This window comes from Gopherus evgoodei, chromosome 8 (assembly GCF_007399415.2).
Source record: "Gopherus evgoodei ecotype Sinaloan lineage chromosome 8, rGopEvg1_v1.p, whole genome shotgun sequence".
NCBI lineage: Eukaryota > Metazoa > Chordata > Testudines > Testudinidae > Gopherus > Gopherus evgoodei.
In genome coordinates this window covers 30,256,902-30,275,659 of record NC_044329.1, presented here as the reverse complement: position 1 = coordinate 30,275,659, position 18,758 = coordinate 30,256,902, and the positions used below count along the sequence as shown (strand labels likewise).

Below are 18,758 nucleotides of genomic sequence, written 5' to 3'. Positions count from 1 at the left end.
AATTACATATAAAGAGAGTTTTATTTTAAAATACATGGTGGAAACTGTTATAGTGGAAAATTCATTTTGGTATTATGATGCCCTTAAGAAGGGAATTATGTGGGACAGACGAAGCAGCTTTTCAGCCTCAGAGAAGTTCACAGTGAGGCATCACAGTTTATCCTGAGTAGTTGGTGACATGAGTGATGCATTACAGGATTCAGCTCCAGATATTGACAGTACTTTCCTCCCTAATTCTTTGCCCTTCCCAATGAAATTGAGGTGCTCTGAAGTCGGGATTCAAGTTGTGAAATGTGTATCTTAGTTCACGTCTGGATTTGAGACATCCTATCCCCTCCATATTTGAGAGTGTTCTGATTTCTGATTTGAGCCAACATCAGACATTACCAGTTTTTCTAGTGGAGCTAAAATACTGCAATATATTGTGTCATAGGCTACGGTACACTAACATTGTGCAAACTGGGAATCTACTGAGAGGTTTCTGTTGTACATGCTGATCTCTGGTATACAGAAAACCAGTCATCTGTGGAAGGAAGTTAGAGATGAATTAGAAGGTTAATTAGTTAATTATTTTAAAGCTCTTAAAAATCTTTTTATGAAATGCCCTGCACAAATACATAATATCACAACTACTGAACAATTCCAGTGTAAGTAACAGTAATAATGCTTTAAGTGTTATTTAAGGTGGTGGTTTATTTTATCACCTTCACAAAGCTTGCAGCCCTTAATTTGAAACAAGCCCAAGCTATTGGTTTCTACAGTAATTGCCCAAAACACTGCACTATGGCTGTTATAACCTACAGCCTGCTGGGCCATTGCTATAAACAACTGCTGTGTGTTTGCATTTTAAATAAGGGAAATTTGAAGAGCTTTAACCATTTCAGTTAGATGTAGAATGGACAGTGCAGCATGGTAGATAACAGATAGTCAGGTTTGAGCAAGTCTCTTGGCACAGTAGGCTGCAGTAGTTGCAATTTCTGAGCAATTGGAATGTGGGAAGTATACCCTCCTGGTGTGTGTGTTCCATTTCCCAGGCCATCACTGATAAACTTTATAGCTTCTGATTTTCCAGGTAGTCACTGATATAATTAGGAACAACATAAATGAGGGCAACCTACCCCATTTGATGCTAAACTAGTCATTTTATCATAAAAAACATGATTAGGGTCCCTAATGGCAACTGGGGTCCCATTCTGTCTAAGACCAGCTCTAATAAAATACACTTGATGGAGTTTCCACTTGAAACCCTTATATGCTTTGAACAGGAAATGTTTATTCTGGTACATTCCGTGTTCCATATATTTCTTCCTAAGGAAACTAAACAAGAATTCCTCATCCATCCATGTGTTTCTAACAGAGCAGTTTGAACTGGATATCTTATTGCAAACAGGCTGTGCTAACGAGACTTTAAGTGCCAACATCTCCCCTTTTGTTTGAAAACAAATACTCTAGTGGATGAACTCTTGTGCTACTTGCTACATAGGGCAGGGCATGTTAAATAGCAATTTTTGCTTATTTTGTGCTCAATTATTGGTTACTTTGCCATAAAACTTTGTCTGACAACTCACAAATCGCTCCTGAGATATTTGTCAGCACGTCTTCTTATTTGCAGCACTATATATTTATTACTCCTTGTTGAAGCAGTTCATTTCTAAAAGAGTGTGCTGGTAAAGCAGTGTAAATAATTGATCAATCTGTTTTTCTTTTCTTTCTTTCTTTTTTAACAGTACTCTCAACAATAACAACATCACCCGCATCCCTCTTACCAGTTTCAACCATATGCCAAAGATCAGGACTCTGTAAGTACTAAATTCAGAAATAAGTAGCAGCCTGGATAACTCTGTTTTTGCTTTGAATATTTGTCTTTATTCAAGGAATACTTTTATAAAGGTTTTTTAAACCACTTTTCTATAACAAAAGGGCAGCAAGAAGGTCAAGCCAAAACTTTATTTTGTGGCATTAACCCCTTGTAAACAGGAATGAGGTAATCTTATTGGGTCAGAACATATTTCAGTCTCTCCCCAAGGTAACCAGCTCAAGCTAGTTTTGGGAGAAAAAATTTACCAATTGAGCCTAATTGTCATCACATGCTGATTATGAAATGTAATTCTATTATTTAGTTGATACTGGGAGGCCAAACTGAATCCTTCTTTACAGCCTACGCAAATCTCAATACGTTGGGGTCACACAGCTTTTAAATGCATGCACAGTTTCACCTAGGATAATGTAGAAATCAGAGCAGTGCAGAAACAAGATTTTTCATTTAGTGGGAAATTCTGTGAGGTTAAAAAAAAAAATTGTTCCAAAATGGAACAAACTCCAAAATTTAAAAATATCCTTGAAACAAAATTTAATTAAAAAATTGTTTGTCAGTCAAAAGCTTTAATTTTTATAGTCAAAATGTTTCAATCTGATTTTGACATTTTAAATTACTTTTATTTTTTAAATAGAACATACAATACATTTTGAAACGAAAAGTCATTTTGCATCAAAATATCTAAAATATTTTGTTTTGAATTTTTTCTCTCCAAATAAAATTTAATAGAAATTGTCCCATTTTTGCAAAACATTTTCTCTTGTGACAAATCTGCTTTTTCCAATGGAAAAAGGTTCGTCTGGAAAATTTCCAACCTGCTCTAGGAAACCTTATACAAAGGGAATTAAATTGACCTGTGTGTAATTTTTGTGGAATTTAGACCGAGGATTTAGAGGTAAAATTCCAAATGGTAATGCCATCAGCTTTGCAGCTCTACCCCACCCAGCCATTTCCAAAAGCATTCCCTTGAAATGAATACACAACTCCAGAAGTCATTTTTTAAAGAAACACCTCTTTGATTTTACACCAGCGTATAAAAAAACAAGTCAACATGTGTTTACTCCAAAATTTTCAGCAAACCAATTACTAGCAGCCTGTTCATACTAGTGAGAAGCAGAATGATATGTTTGGATATATATTTTCATATAATCACAGTAGGCCAGTTAAGTGAACTGAAGAAAAATGGTTCTTATCTGTCCATACTGATAGGCTGTTTTCTGTAAAGTGATAACTACTGATTTATATTTACTTCCTTTTTTTCTCTAAAGGATGACATTAAAAGATGCTAGCATTAATGTAACTGATCAAAGAGAATTTATATTTTTGTCTTTTCGTGGGGGGAGCTGAAGGGTGGTTTAAGATATTTCTCTCCCTTAACGATCCAGAATATTTGCCTGGCTACTTCAGATCAATCAGTCTTGTCTGTTCCCAGAGCTCAGTGCCTGCTGCCATTTTCCCTTTTGTTTAATTTCGGAGATGGCTTTGTATATCGCTCCCTGGAGACTTACACTGACTAATCCCCCTTTGCTGTAATTAAAGAAGGAAAAAAGGGAACGAAAAAAAGGAAGGAAGTCATAAATGGGATTTATAAAGAGAAGCTTTTATATTGAATTCTGAGAGCCACATTTTACAGAACACAAATGCTGACCCACTCTAAAAGGATTTGCTGGAAATTTAATTTAGAATCTGTGCCTAAAAGGGCACCTTTAAAAGCTGACATTTGTATTTATTCACCTTATGTTCTACAAAGATAGTTTCATCAGTAGCAAGTGGCATATGTGAGTCTCAAACACTGCCAGATTACATCCCTTCTAAACCGTTCAGTGTTTTTTTTTTAAAAGCCCCATGCAGAAGGGTAGAATTGTAATACAGCGGTTTAATTTTTCATTTTACCTTCCCCCTACAGAGATAGTAAATCCATCAAAAGAGTAATAATAAATATAAGATAAACACAGATAAAACAAATATTTCATGACTTCTTCCGCTGCTCCTTTCTGGAATTGTTTCATTCTCCTCAAATCATCACCATCACATCTCACAAAGATGATGTCTAAATATTACCATTATTTTTCATAGCTAAAAATGATTAGAAACACACTTGACCATTGTTAGTACATATTGCAGGATAATGTGGCTTTAATATTAAACATGTGGTTTGCTGAAATAGGTAATAATGTCCCTTTGCAACTGCCCAGGTAACGCATCTCTGCACAAATCAACTTAGAAATAGGTCTCTTATTGTTCTGTTAGGTAAAATGTTTATATGAAGATATTAATGTGGGGTGGGACAGCAATACCTTCTCTCATGTCACATTTCTGATTTTACTTTGCAGGTGTTTTTTCTTTCTCTTCCATGTTAATACACACCTCAAATAATCTGCTTTCATAAATAACAAAATCTATGAGAGAAAGCATGTTGCATAGAATTTGTTGCAGGCATGATGACTTGGGTTGGGAAGGTAGGCTGTAGTGTTTGATCCTTCAGTCAGTGGTTCAAATCCAGCCATCTGATGGCTGTGGAGTACCTTCGGTAGAATGAATATAGTCTTCATTTACATCCCTGTGGCTAAGTGTCCACATCACAAAAATATCATCACACCTGGCCATTGTGTTAGCAGGTTTACTAGAGAGGCCAGAGATCGAATGGGACTAGGTAGAGTACACTGGATGTAATTCTTTATAGTGAGTGCTGAGGTCCATAGACAGGCAGTTAGGGAAGGTGCCTGTACTGTACTTGTTCTGCAGCTAAAAAGATTATTCTCAGTGCTCTCGATCCAACTTGTTTTATAAGGACAAGAGTCATGTGAAGTTTTTTTTTTTCAAAAAAAAAAATCCATTCCATTATGAAGAACATGGGAGGAAAAATTAAGGGTGTTCAGTCAATATGACCTTTAAGGGAAAGAAAAATGTACTAATATAATTGTAGCACTTAAGAATCCTTTCTAAAAATAAAATAAATAAATAAATCAGCTCTTCTGTGCTGATCTGTTCAACCTAACTCCTCTTTTCTGTTGTTTTTTGTTTGTTTTATTGATTTTTTTTTTGGCTCGTGATTGGAATTTACAGGAATTAGTTTGTATTGATCTGCTTTCATCTGCGTGAAACAGCTTTATTTATGCTAAACATGGCCTCTGTATTAAGTTCTTTAATGGTCAGTCTCCTGTTGTCTCTGCGTCTGTGAGTGACTGCAGAGGTAAATGATTACATTTAAAAAAATATGTAAAATATACAAAAGAAAAAAACCCAAAACCCACCAAATGGCTGCAGTGCTCCTGACTTGCACAAGGGACTGTTGTGCTGTGTTTCTCAACTACAATGGAAGCCTTTTTCAAGCATTCTTATTGTATTCATTAATTTGTTTATCAAAGACATATTCCTACAGGCTACCTGGTTAAGCTTGACAGCTTGTTTACAATGAACCAAGAGCAATTCCCAAACACCCATGGCATGCTGCAGAATTTCAACACAAATAACATTATCAAGTCTAAAGATAGGGTTCACATGGGACAATGCACGCCGATTGAGGAGGAATATAGTTCCCACTTTTAAAATATTTAAACCCAGAAATTAGTTCTACACAAGGGCGGCTCCAGGCACCAGCACAGCAAGCGCATGCTTGGGGCGGCAAGCCGCAGGAGGCGGCATACTGGTTGCTGTGAGGGCAGCCATGAGGCTGCCTTCTGCAGCATGCCTGCAGAAGGTCCGCCGGTCCCACGGTTTCGGCTGTAATTCGGCAGCAGGTACGCCGAAGGTGCAGGACCAGTGGATCTCCCGCAGGCATGCCCCGGAAGGCAGCCTGACTGCTGTGCTTGTGTTGGCAAAATACATAGAGCTGCCCCTGGTTCTACATATCTAGTAAGAAAACAAATTGGAGATATGGAAGCAGTTCTTGTGAAATTTTTATCATATAAGCCCTGTCTGAAAACAAAAAAGGGCATGTTCCTACTTTCTTTAGAAAGTATAATTCTGAATATCATCATAGGATACTCTTGAATGTTGTGATGGGAAGGGATGCTAATTCTTTGTCAGGTTAGCTGTATGGAATTGTTCATCTATAGGTTGGCACAGCCTTGTTGCAGTTGGGGTAATCTTTTCCTAGACAGTGTTCTCTCGGCTTTGTGAATGTATATATTTGTTCTTTCAGTTTATATACTGTGCCTATCAAAAATGAAATAAAAAACAATTCGTAATAAAAACATTTTACCACAATTCTAAGTTGATGCTGTGTCATCTGAAACTTTCACAAAATGTAACAACATTGCTGCCCTACCCTGCCCCTTCATTGAAATGTTGGGTGAATAGATCTGCTTTACATTGTGCCCTGAAGTGTACTCAGCAGATATAAGCGCTACTGGCCAAAGCATGGAAATGAATTCCAAGCTTGAGGTCCAGCCACTGAAGATGTGTCACTGGCTCCCCCCAGACATACAAATCTAGGGACTGTCAGCTCGGGCGCCACCACTGATCTCAACTGCCATTGTGTAATATGAATATCTCTAGATTGATGGTTAATTTCTTTTGGAGCTGGCAAGGCTAAATCCTGTGTGCACACCATTTTTTTTTAATATAATACTTGATATATTACTGCATTGCATTTAAGAATGCTTTGTCTAACTATATCTTACAGGATTTTCAGTCTTCGATGGGGGATGGGGGGTTGTCATTTCAACTTTGTCATAATGCTACAAATTCCTGACTCATTAAAAGGAATTAAATGTTTAATCTTGCCAGTTTTAACTTATTAAACTTTGACCTAAAGTTTGTGGTAGTTATTAAACAGTATTGGGTTCATTCCCTGATTGCATGTTTACTATTTAAAAGATATGGGGGAGGGAGGGGATTAAAGATAGATAATGCTTCTGGAAGTTGTTAGTATAAACTTAGAAGTTTACATCTTCTCTTGTGAAATTGCATCATGTTAAAAATGAACTGATGGTTGAGGGTGGGGGCGGGAGAAGCAATTAATGTATGCTGCAAACCTGCAGCAAAATTGCACAAGTACTCATAATCTGAGTATTTTGTATTTAAGATTTCAGTCTGCTGTGCGTCTGTAAAATAGACATCCCATTGCTGAACAATACTTCTCAGACTCCTCTTAGAAGCTCAATGGATGGCCATGACAACAAGTGAAGCTTGTATTAAATTACTTAATGATGGGAAAGGATGAATCTTCACCTAAATGTGAACTAAACCTTTCATGGATTAGAAAAAGTTCAGTTAATATATATTATCTTTTTGGAGTCCTCTGTGCTTTGTCTATACTCCCTTACTGTAAAAGCCTCCAACTACCATGAAGCTGCTATGGTACTCCTGGCACTGGTAATTTCACCCAAGATTGCTGTCTGCTGGAAAATTTTCAGTTTCATGGGTTGATTGCACACCCATCCTTTCGGGTGCTTACTTGGAGCTCTGCTTCTTGTCAGGTTCACTTATTGCTTTTCAATATAACAGAGAAGACAATTTGATCAAATGAGAGCTCCTTCAGTTTTGTGGATCCCCTCATCCTCTAGTCTCAACATTTATCTCTAATAATTCAACTTACTCCTGTGTAAAAATATGTGCAGGGTCTTTAGTACAATGTCTCTGAAAATTTGTATGAGTTTGCTTTGTTTAATCACTGTTTCTAAAACTTTCAGATATGATGTGACTCTTTCTGCCCATTGCAGGCGGCTTCACTCCAATTACCTGTATTGTGACTGCCACTTGGCTTGGCTATCTGACTGGCTGCGTCAGAGACGCTCGATTGGGCAGTTCACATTCTGCATGGCACCCGTACACCTACGGGGTTTTAATGTGGCGGATGTTCAGAAAAAGGAATACGTCTGTTCTGGTATGACACTTATTATTCATTTATCTATCTTCTGACATTTTTATAATGAAGTTCACACAAAACCAGTGAATGAAATATTATTATTAGTCCCATTTAAATGTCATTCCGTGCCAGTGCTGATTCAGTCATATCACTGCTAAACTGTTTGCTAATGTTGTAAATTGTTATGTCATACAAAGTGGTGGACTCTTAATTATTCTGTTCTCAAATTATTTTCTCAGCTGTAGTGTTAGAAATGATTTTAATGTGAAAGGACAATTAAGTAGTAGTAATTTGGCATTTCTCAGGGGAAAATTCCTCTAATCTCTACAGCTGACTAGTTTACAAAGGGAAAGGATTAGTAAATGCTGATCTGTATACATTGCTCTTTTTCCAGAATGAGGTTTGATCCAGTGGGAATCAGGTCTATTTTTGAAGGTATGGACTATAATTCCAGAGGTCTGTCCCAGGCTGTGAAACAAGCTTCATTTGTGACTTGAAATCAAGACACTTAACTTCTCTCTGCCTGATTTTCCTTAGTGGTAAAATGGGAATGATCATTATCTATCTATCTATCTATCTATCTAATTTAATGACGTTTTATCAGTATATTATTATCCCCATTTTACAGATGGAGAAACCAGATACCGACAGGCTGAGTGAATTGCCCAAAGTGTCTCAACAAGCCTCTTGTCAGCGCTAGGAGTAGAATGCAGGAATCACTTATTCCTGACTCTGTGCTCATATGACTACAAGGTCCTGCATTACGAAAACCGTCATTATATTATCCGGAATTGCTGGCAGTATCAACAAAAAGGCCAAAGACTGAGTGATCTTAGATAATGTTTTTCCTTCACTGTTAGAGGTTGTCCATCAGGCCTGAGGCACATTAGTTGGATAGTGTGCAGAAGCTTGAAATGGTGTTGGCCATTATGTTCTCTGGGCTGTCACCCTGGTCCCTTACATCAGTAATACATGGTCGTAATAGTATTAGATGGCAAGGACAGAGATGTGCTTATGCTCGCCTCCTGCTCTCATAGGAAGCTTTGATGATTGGGTATGTTACCCTCATTCATGTGATCTTTGCTCTGGGACGTAGAGGAAGGTATACCTACCACCCACATGCTGTATAACTGTCTGTGCAGGACGAATCCCTTTTTACATCAAGTTTGCCAGTCAATTTAACCGCAGGTGTGTAAGCCAAACTTAAAGGAAGAAAAAGCAGTTATGCATATTACATACAGAGAGCGGTACTATGCCCCTCTGAGAAGTCTGAAGAGCTTGAGTCAAACAGCAGGAAAAGCCCCATTTTATAGAGAGATTATGTTCTTTTGTAGGTGGTTTAAGCCTGACCTTAGAAGGAAGCAATGCTAAAACTTACATGTCTGACCTAAATAGTACAGTACAAATAATTCTGTTTTTAGTTGGTTTTGTATATGGATTGATCAAGGAGAGAAAATGTGAGAACTACATAAGGGAGGAGACAAGACTTTGTCACGTTCTTGTATGCTTGTTTGTACAAGATGGCTGTTGTCTTCTCTGGGGCCACTTGGCAGTGCTGTGCCAGAGGGGGCAGTGTCAGCTGTATGAAATGTAATTATGGTGGTTGCACTAGGAACATTTGAGAAATGGCTGGTACTCAGGTGATGGCTGTGCAAGCTTTTCACCATTGTTGTATTAATTTGTGACCACAAGTGAGAGCTAAATAGATGTACAAGGTTTGTTCAAAGTCTTAAGTGCATTGTTGATAATCAGTTAGTTAAAAAAATTAGAGATGTACATGGCGTGTAGCAGAGACAAAGGAAACAAGGCCCCTGCACCAAGGATCATGCATGGCCTGATTTTCATGTAGTTACCATGGACTTCAGTGGGATTTGTGGATGCCCAGCACTATTAAAAAGCAGGCTATTAAAATCTAAGTTACAAAGGTAAGACTAGACAGACTACCACAGGTCATGGTGAAGGCGACAAGCAAAGAGAGGAAAAAAACATGGGTAAGGAAACTGCCCTTGACAGAGCCTCATTTTGCTAGGGAAGTAACCACACCAATCCTTCCTTATGAAAAAAGTAAAGAACTCAACAACTGATGCTTCCAGAAAAACAGTACTGTGCAGTGAAACAAAAGGAGATGTTTAAATCAGGAGAGCTAAGGTATAACTGGACTGTGAGAAACTCCTCCCTAGGGGAAAAGTATCTGCCCGAATAAATAGTGTTCTGTATCAGTGGTGCTGTCCCAAAAGAGAAAAGGAAATGCAGTTGAATAGGGGAGATAGGATGACTAAGGAGTCCTCTCTGGTTCCCTATCAGGTAACTCTCTTAAGTTTAGCCTGTTTAGCCTGTTAAAAAACAGAACAATACAAACAAAAGCACACACAACAAAGAAGCCATCAGCTATGTAGTCCTGAGAACACATTCCTTAGCCCCCAATTGTAAATGATGTGTGATGAAATGGAAATCTACAAGAGTTCATCATAGGGGAAGATTTAGCACAGAATCCCATTTAATGCCCACTTGTTAAAAAAAAAATGTGCACAGTTTAATGAAGATGCCCCTGATTTATACATTCTAAAGAACATCTTAAATCTTAAACCTTGGCCCCACTGTTTCACATGCCAACTTCTCCTCCCTGAATTTACAGACTAGTTTAGTCATTATTTGACTATGAAGTTACTGAATCTTAATATAGAGCGACTTCAGATCAGACTGGTGCAAGACGATAGTGCTGTGCAGGCCTTGTCTCACTGTGAATATATTTTATTTAATTTAAGGTGATATGAACAACAGTAACAAGCCCCAAAGTGGTGCTAAAAGGCTTCTATGTTTCATAGTGACAAGCTTAGTGGTGGAATACAATGTGCTGTACGATTGTTTTTCAATATATGTTCAGGGTTTCAAACAGAACTGCTTTATAATAGTGGGCATTTTTTCTTGGGAGAGGAGAGAGATCTTTACATTTCTTCATTTTTTTGACCACCATATTACGCACTTTAAATTTGAACAGGGAAAATCATTTCAGACTGGTACAGAACACTACCCAAAAACACAGTTTTCATTTCATAGCAAATTTTAAAACTTGAATTAATGAACATTAAGGGTCCAACTACATACTGAATCCTCCATAATAGGGAATGGTTGGAAAACTGAAGAACAAATTGATGCAACAAGTCACCCAAACTCTCATAGCAAAACTGGAACAAGAACCCAGATTGTGACATGCTATATCTAGTGCCTGGCATGTAGCACCGTGCTACCTCTCTGGCATGGTAAATGTGTATAGTAAGAGAGATGGACAAGATGCATACATTCAGAATAAAAAAACTTGAAGGACTACATTTTCAAGCAGGCCTCTCAATTTGTGAACCTAAATTTTACATATGCTAGTTGAATGGTTTGGATACACTGGGATTTGTTCATGGAAATGAGGAGTTGGCTCAGGCATATGTGTGTCTGTGGAAGATTTGTGTGCAGCAACCTCGAGGCTGGCTTGCAAATATAGCTCAAAAGATATCTAATCAGATTTGTAATACTGAAGACAGCAGAGAAACATAAATTATATGATCCTGAACAGTGCTGGCTTTAGGTGACAAAAATAATTTGGCATCCTGTCTTACCACTGTGGGAGAGCAGTGAAGAAATGCCGGGAAGCTTTCCACATTGTTAACTAGCCCTCTCTTCATCTATCATGAGCCTTCTCTTTAGCTGTTAACATAACTTGTCCACTTCTCGATCTTCTCTTCTGCAGCTGCTTCTGTCAGAACTCTGTCTTAATGCTTGAATTAATCTGCAAACACATCTTTTCCCCTGTGAAACTGCTTTATTTAACTCTGCAACACATTTTGAGATAGAGTTGGCATGCAAGGCACCATACTAAATAGGATGGTATTGTATTTTCAACCAAAGGATGATTATACCAATCGATGAAGTACAAATAATATGACACATTTCTCCTATCTTGCTCCACCACAACTCTCCAACTCCCAACCACATTATGGAAAGAAAGAGTAACAAGATACCGAGGAAAGACTTGTCTGTCAGCTGAAATATGAGCTTTGCTTTGATGCAAAGGGACTGTTTATTTTCATATTCTTCTAGGTATCAGGGAAGCAGCTGAGGGAGGGAGGATAAGAACTTGTTGCTGGTACCTGTTTGAGCCTTCCAGTCTTGGCTTTAGGTGAAAACAAGATCCCAAGCAATGTTTAGATATTACACTGTTGAATTATTTTCGCTCTACCCCGTTAGGGTAGCTGTTCTGTTTCATCTCCCTAGGTCCCCTGACTTAATTCTTACATGAATTTGAGTTGTGGCTCTTTGATTTTTCTCCTACCTGATCTTTGTTCATTCAAGGTGAGTTTAATCTACATACTGATCAGCTACATTGAGTCACAAAGCCTTTTGTCACTCGCTTTAATGCATTGCAGTCTAAAGCGGTGAGTGTATGAAGCCATACAGTCAGCAAGCAAGTGCCTTGATCTTGTCAGTGTCTTGCGGGTGGTCTGCTTATGCCCCTATTTTAGATCACAATTTGATTTTTTTCAAAATATTTTAATAAACCATCCTTAAGTTCTGGTATTTTTTAAAGTGCATATATGAGGAGAATGAGGAAAGAGACTCAGGAGAAATAAAGTAATATTCAAACTAAACAGCTGAGCGTAAAGCAGTTCCATTATAAGAGAATTGAGCCTGTCGTATGATACTGTAATGCACTGGCTAGTATATTTGTCCCTAGGGGTTGCTGCTTCAAGTTCTGAGTGGCTCTGGCACGCGGCATAGTGATGACCCTGAACTCCTAGGTCTGCACTAGTTTGTTATGATATTATAACATACTTTTTTACCAGTCACTTGGGATACTTCACAGTGGGCACCATTTAAAGAAATAAAAGCAGGGTAAGAACCAGAGGTATAAGTTTCCAAGGGAGAAATAAAAAAAGATGATGTTGTTTTTTAATGTAAATGGTACTTCTGGTATCTAAAATCTTCTTCAGTTCATAGCTGATTTTTTTTTACTTATTTCTTTCAATGCACTCTCCAATAGGAAATGTAACAATACATAAATTTAAACATTTAATTTTTGAACTGCTTCCTATAGGACAGATTTTCTTTAATGAACAATTAAATTGGAGTTTGAAAGTGGGGAACTTGTTTACCTAAATAATTTTCTTTTTCCATTAAGTAGAGGGGGGGTTTCTGCTTCTGCTTCACACCTGGCCATATTTTCTTCTCACATACTTGCAGCAGGATAAATCAGTAGTAGTTCAGTTGAGTTACACCAGACTGAAACTGGGGTGAGAGGAGAATCAATCCCAGAGTCAAACTTCCAATCTGTTCTGACTAATGCAGCTGACAGTGATTTTAAGGAAACATTGAATTGATACAAATCTAATTTTGGAATCTGAAGTTCCTGATTCCTATGATAAAACTCTCTGTGAGGTGTAATATGGAGGGTAATGCAGTATCTTTATCCCATTACTGCCTTTTGGCACAACACCAAGAGCCAGAGCAAGGAAGGAAAGATTGTTTGGTTGGTGTTGAGAAAAGATCTAGCAGTGCTAAAATCATTAATCTCTGGCCAGGGCTTCTAGAATCACTAGACTGATTTAATCTTTTCTTTTCTTTTCTTTTCTTTTTTTACTTCATGGGACGTTGTTAAGGAGGAAAAATAGAATGAAAAACTAACATAGATAACACTCATAAGCTAGATATCATGATAGAACATTCAAAAAATGCCAAGAGAAAAGCAGGGGAAAATACTCTGCTTATATTTCATTTATGCATGTCATAAACAGATAAGAAAAGTTAATAGCACAGAAGTACTTTATATCTCTTTGCCTGGAAAGGGTTAACAAGAACAGTGATCCTGGCTGTCACCTGACCAGAGGACCAATCAGAGGACGGGATACTTTCAAATCTTGAGGGAGGGAAGTTTTTGTGCTGTGCTGTTGGTTTTGGTTGTTGTTCACTCTGGGGGCTCAGAGGGAGCAGATGTGCAACCAGGTTTCTCTCCAATCTCTCCAATACAGGCTCTTACAAGTTCAGACTAGTAAGTACTAGGTAGATAAAGTGAGTTAGGCTTATGGTTGTTTTCTTTATTTGCAAATGTGTATTTGGTTGGAAGGAGTTCAAATGTTATTTGGCTGAAAGGATTTTAATTTGTACTTGTATACTTAGGCTGGGAGCGTGTTCCCAATGTCTATAGCTGAAAGACCCTGTACCTATTCCATTTTAAATTTACAAAGATAATTTTTACTGTTTTTCTCTCTTTAATTAAAAGCTTTTCTTGTTTAAGAACCTAATTGTTTTTTTATTCTGGTGAGACCCCAGGGGACTGGGTCTGGATTCACCACGGAATTAGTGGGGAGAAAGGAGGGAAGAGGGAGAGAGAGGCTGATTTCTCTCTGTGCCAGGATTACTTTCTCTCAGGAAGAATCTGGGAGGGGAAGAGAGAAGGAGGGGGGGGAAGTTGCATTTTCCTCTCTGTTTCAGCATTCAAGGAGTTTGAATCACAGTGATCTTCCAGGGTAACCCAGGGAGGGGAAGTCTGGGAGAGGCAAAGGTGAAGGAAAGGGTTTACTTTCCTTGTGTTAAGATCCAGAGGGTCTGGGTCTTGGGGGTCCCCGGGCCAGGTTTTGTGGGGGACCAGAGTGTACCAGGCACTGTAATTCCTGGTTGGTGGCAGCGCTACAGCTTCTAAGCTGGTAATTAAGCTTAGAGGAATTCCTGCTGGTACCCCATCTTTTTGGACGCTAAGGTTCAGAGTGGGGATTATACCATGACAATGCAGTAATACATCTCTCTCTCTCTATGTGTGTATATATATATATATATGTATACATAGACTCATAGACTCTAGGACTGGAAGGGACCTCGAGAGGTCATCGAGTCCAGTCCCCTGCCCTCATGGCAGGACCAAATACTGTCTAGACCATCCCTAATAGACATTTATCTAACCTACTCTTAAATATCTCCAGAGATGGAGATTCCACAACTTCCCTAGGCAATCTATTCCAGTAACTACCGTGACAGTTAGGAACTTTTTCCTAATGTCCAACCTAAATCTCCCTTGCTGCAGTTTAAGCCCATTGCTTCTTGTTCTATCATTGGAGGCTAAAGTGAACAAGTTTTCTCCCTCCTCCTGATGACACCCTTTTAGATACCTGAAAACTGCTATCATGTCCCCTCTCAGTCTTCTCTTTTCCAAACTAAACAAACCCAATTCCTTCAGCCTTCCTTCATAGGTCATGTTCTCAAGACCTTTAATCATTCTTGGTGCTCTTCTCTGGACCCTCTCCAGTTTCTCCACATCTTTCTTGAAATGCGGTGCCCAGAACTGGACACAATACTCCAGTTGAGGCCTAACCAGCGCAGAGTAAAGCGGAAGAATGACTTCTCGTGTCTTGTTTACAACACACCTGTTAATGCATCCCAGAATCACATTTGCTTTTTTTGCAACAGTATCACACTGTTGACTCATATTAAGCTTGTGGTCCACTATGACCCGTAGATCTCTTTCTGCCATACTCCTTCCTAGACAGTCTCCTCCCATTCTGTATGTGTGAAACTGATTGTTCCTTCCTAAGTGGAGCACTTTGCATTTATCTTTATTGAACTTCATCCTGTTTACTTCAGACCATTTCTGCAATTTGTCCAGATCGTTTTGAATTTTGACCCTGTCCTCCAAAGCAGTTGCAATCCCTCCCAGTTTGGTATCGTCCGCAAACTTAATAAGCGTACTTTCTATGCCAACATCTAAATTGTTGATGAAGATATTGAACAGAGCCGGTCCCAAAACAGACCCCTGCGGAACCCCACTTGTTATACCTTTCCAGCAGGATTGGGAGCCATTAATAACTACTCACTGAGTACGGTTATCCAGCCATTTATGCACCCACCTTATAGTAGCCCCATCTAAATTGCACTTTCCTAGTTTATCTATAAGAATATCATGTGAGACCGTATCAAATGCCTTACTAAAGTCTAGGTATACCACATCCACCGCTTCTCCCTTATCCACAAGGCTCGTTATCCTATCAAAGAATGCTATCAGATTAGTTTGACACGATTTGTTGTTTACAAATCCATGCTGGCTATTCCCTATCACCTTACAACCTTCCAAGTGTTTGCAGATGATTTCTTTAATTACCTGCTCCATTATCTTCCCTGGCACAGAAGTTAAACTAACTGGTCTGTAGTTTCCTGGGTTGTTTTTATTTCCCTTTTTATAGATGGGCACTATATTTGCCCCCTTCCAGTCTTCTGGAATCTCCCCCGTCTCCCATGATTTCCCAAAGATAATAGCTAGAGGCTCAGATACCTCCTCTATTAACTCCTTGAGTATTCTAGGATGCATGTCATCAGGCCCTGGTGACTTGCAGGCATCTAACTTTTCTAAGTGATTTTTTACTTGCCCTTTTTTTATTTTATCTTCTAAACCTACCCTCTTCCCGTAAGCATTCACTATATTAGACATTCCTTCAGACTTCTCAGTGAAGAGCGAAACAAAGAAGTCATTAAGCATCTCTGCCATTTCCAAGTCTCCCGTTACTGTTTCCCCCTCCTCACTGAGCAGTGGGCCTACCCTGTCCTTGGTCTTTCTCTTGCTTCTAATGTATTGATAAAAAGTCGTCTTGTTTCCCTTTATTCCCATAGCTAGTTTGAGCTCATTTTGTGCCTTTGCCTTTCTAATCTTGCCTCTGCATTCCTGTGTTATTTGCCTATATTCATCCTTTGTAATCTGACCTAGTTTCCATTTTTTATATGATGCCTTTTTATTTTGTAAGTCACGCAAGATCTCGTGGTTAAGCCAAGGTGGTCTTTTGCCACATTTTCTATCTTTCCTAACCATCGGAATAGCTTGCTTTTGGGCCCTTAATAGCGTCCCTTTGAAAAACTGCCAACTCTCCTCAGTTGTTTTTCCCCTCAGTCTTGATTCCCATGGGACCTTACTTATTAGCTCTCTGAGCTTACCAAAATCCGCCTTCCTGAAATCCATTGTCTCTATTCTGCTGTACTCCCTTCTACCCTTCCTTAGAATTGCAAATTCTATGATTTCATGATCACTTTCACCCAAGCTTCCTTCTACTTTCAAATTCTCAACGAGTTCCTCCCTATTTGTTAAAATCAAGTCTAGAACAGCTTCCCCTCTAGTAGCTTTTTCAACTTTCTGAAATAAAAAGTTGTCTGCAATGCAGTCCAGGAACTTATTGGATAGTCTGTGCCCCGCGGTTTTATTTTCCCAACATATATCTGGATAGTTGAAGTCTCCCATCACCACCAAATCTTGGGCTTTGGATGATTTTGTTAGTTGTTTGAAAAAAGCCTCATCCACCTCTTCCACCTGATTAGGTGGCCTGTAGTAGACTCCCAGCACGACATCACCCGTGTTTTTTACCCCTTTTAGCCTAACCCAGAGACTCTCAACACTCCCATCTCCTATGTCCATCTCTACCTCAGTCCAAGTGTGTACATTTTTAATATATAAGGCAACACCTCCTCCCTTTTTCCCCCGTCTATCCTTCCTGAGCAAACTATACCCATCCACACCAACATTCCAGTCGTGTGTATTATCCCACCAAGTTTCAGTAATGCCAACAATGTCATAGTTGTATTTATTTATTAGCACTTCCAGTTCTTCCTGCTTATTACCCATACTTCTTGCATTTGTATATAGGCATCTAAGATAGTGGTTTGATCTTGCCTCCCAGCTTTGCCCTGACCCTCCTTTCTCTCTGCCATTATAGCCCGTGCTCCCTCCTGTTTCCAACCCATCTCCCAGGTCTTGTTCCCCACTTACCTGTGGGCTTTGCTCACCTGTCACTGTCGAACCTAGTTTAAAGCCCTCCTTACTAGGTTAGCCAGTCTGTGCGCAAATAAGGCCTTTCCCCTCCTCGAAAGGTGAACACCATCTGTGCCTAGCAGTCCTTCCTCGAATAGCATCCCGTGGTCGAGGAAGCCAAAGCCCTCCTGGCGACACCATCTTCGCAGCCAGGCATTCACCTCCACGATGCATCTGTCTCTGCCCGGGCCCCTACCTTCGACAAGAAGAATCGAAGAGAATACCACCTGCGCTCCAGACTCCTTAACCCGTACGTAGAGAGAGAGAGAGAATCGTCTGCTACTTACAAAATGTTATCTGAAGGTACTGATAGCTGGTAAAAGTGGTAAACTCCTGAAAAAAGAAGGAATGTAGATTAAAGCAAAATAAAGAGAAGAAGGAGATGAGTGGGACATCTTATCAAGTGATGCACTTAATTATGCAGGTCTTGCTCCAACTGAGCAGCAACAATAATTTCTGAGGGAGCAGGGAAGGTTTTGTCTCCTTCCTCCACCACCGTTTGATCTCAATTCCTGCAGGGATGGAGGTAGCAATGCACTCTACACCTGCCCAGAATCAGGGTTTTTTCTTGTTTTTTTTAATGTGGTTTTTGTATTTTTGTTTGTTTGGTTGGTTGGTTTGCAAAGCTTCAGTTCAGGCTGCTTTGCTATCCTCAGTTTACCACTAAATGCCAGATCTTAGTATTTGTATCATTTGCCAATTTTTTATCAACTTAACTATTTGCTCCAACTTTTGCCCGTTTCTGTATGAGTGACTTGTGGGTTAAATTAGCCAATAATACCTTTTTTCAGGGGAGAGAGAGCTTAGTGATTTGAGCATTGGCATTCTTAACCCAGGATTTTGAGTTCAATCCTTGAGGGGGCCACTTAGGGAACTGGGGCAAAAATCAGTACTTGGTCCTGCTAGTGAAGGCAGAGGGCTGGATTCAATGACCTTTCAAGGTCCCTTCCAGTTCTAGGAGACAGGTATATCTCCAATTTTTTTTTTTTGTCTCTAAGATAGGGTTTAAGCCCCTTTGAGAGCCCCAAGAGTGTTGGTAAACATTCTTAAGCTGGATTCTGGACAAAGCTGCAGGATTTAACACTGTGTTTGTTCATTTCTCTTAATGCCTTTTGAGAAAATCGGGGTCTGAATTTATTCTTGGTGCCCTTCAGTGACATTTCAAAAGGATTTTCAGCACCTACTAAACAACTCTTGTTGCCACCAACTTTAACTGAGATCTAGTTTAAAGAAACATTTCAGTGGGTACTGTTCTTTACCTTAAGTCTCCTAAAGGTAGGCTCTCTAAAATAAGGCCCAATTGG

General features: G+C 39.2%; 1 protein-coding gene across 1 annotated transcript in view; it reads left to right on the top strand.

Moving 5' to 3' along the window:
* SLIT3 (slit guidance ligand 3) overlaps positions 1 to 18,758 on the top strand; it is an 811,508-nt gene that overhangs the window by 494,699 nt on the left and 298,051 nt on the right. Inside the window, exons 7-8 of the mRNA XM_030572932.1 lie at positions 1,728 to 1,799; positions 7,483 to 7,646. Of these exons, the coding sequence (XP_030428792.1) occupies positions 1,728 to 1,799; positions 7,483 to 7,646 (236 nt within the window). The remainder of the gene's footprint in view (positions 1 to 1,727; positions 1,800 to 7,482; positions 7,647 to 18,758) is intronic.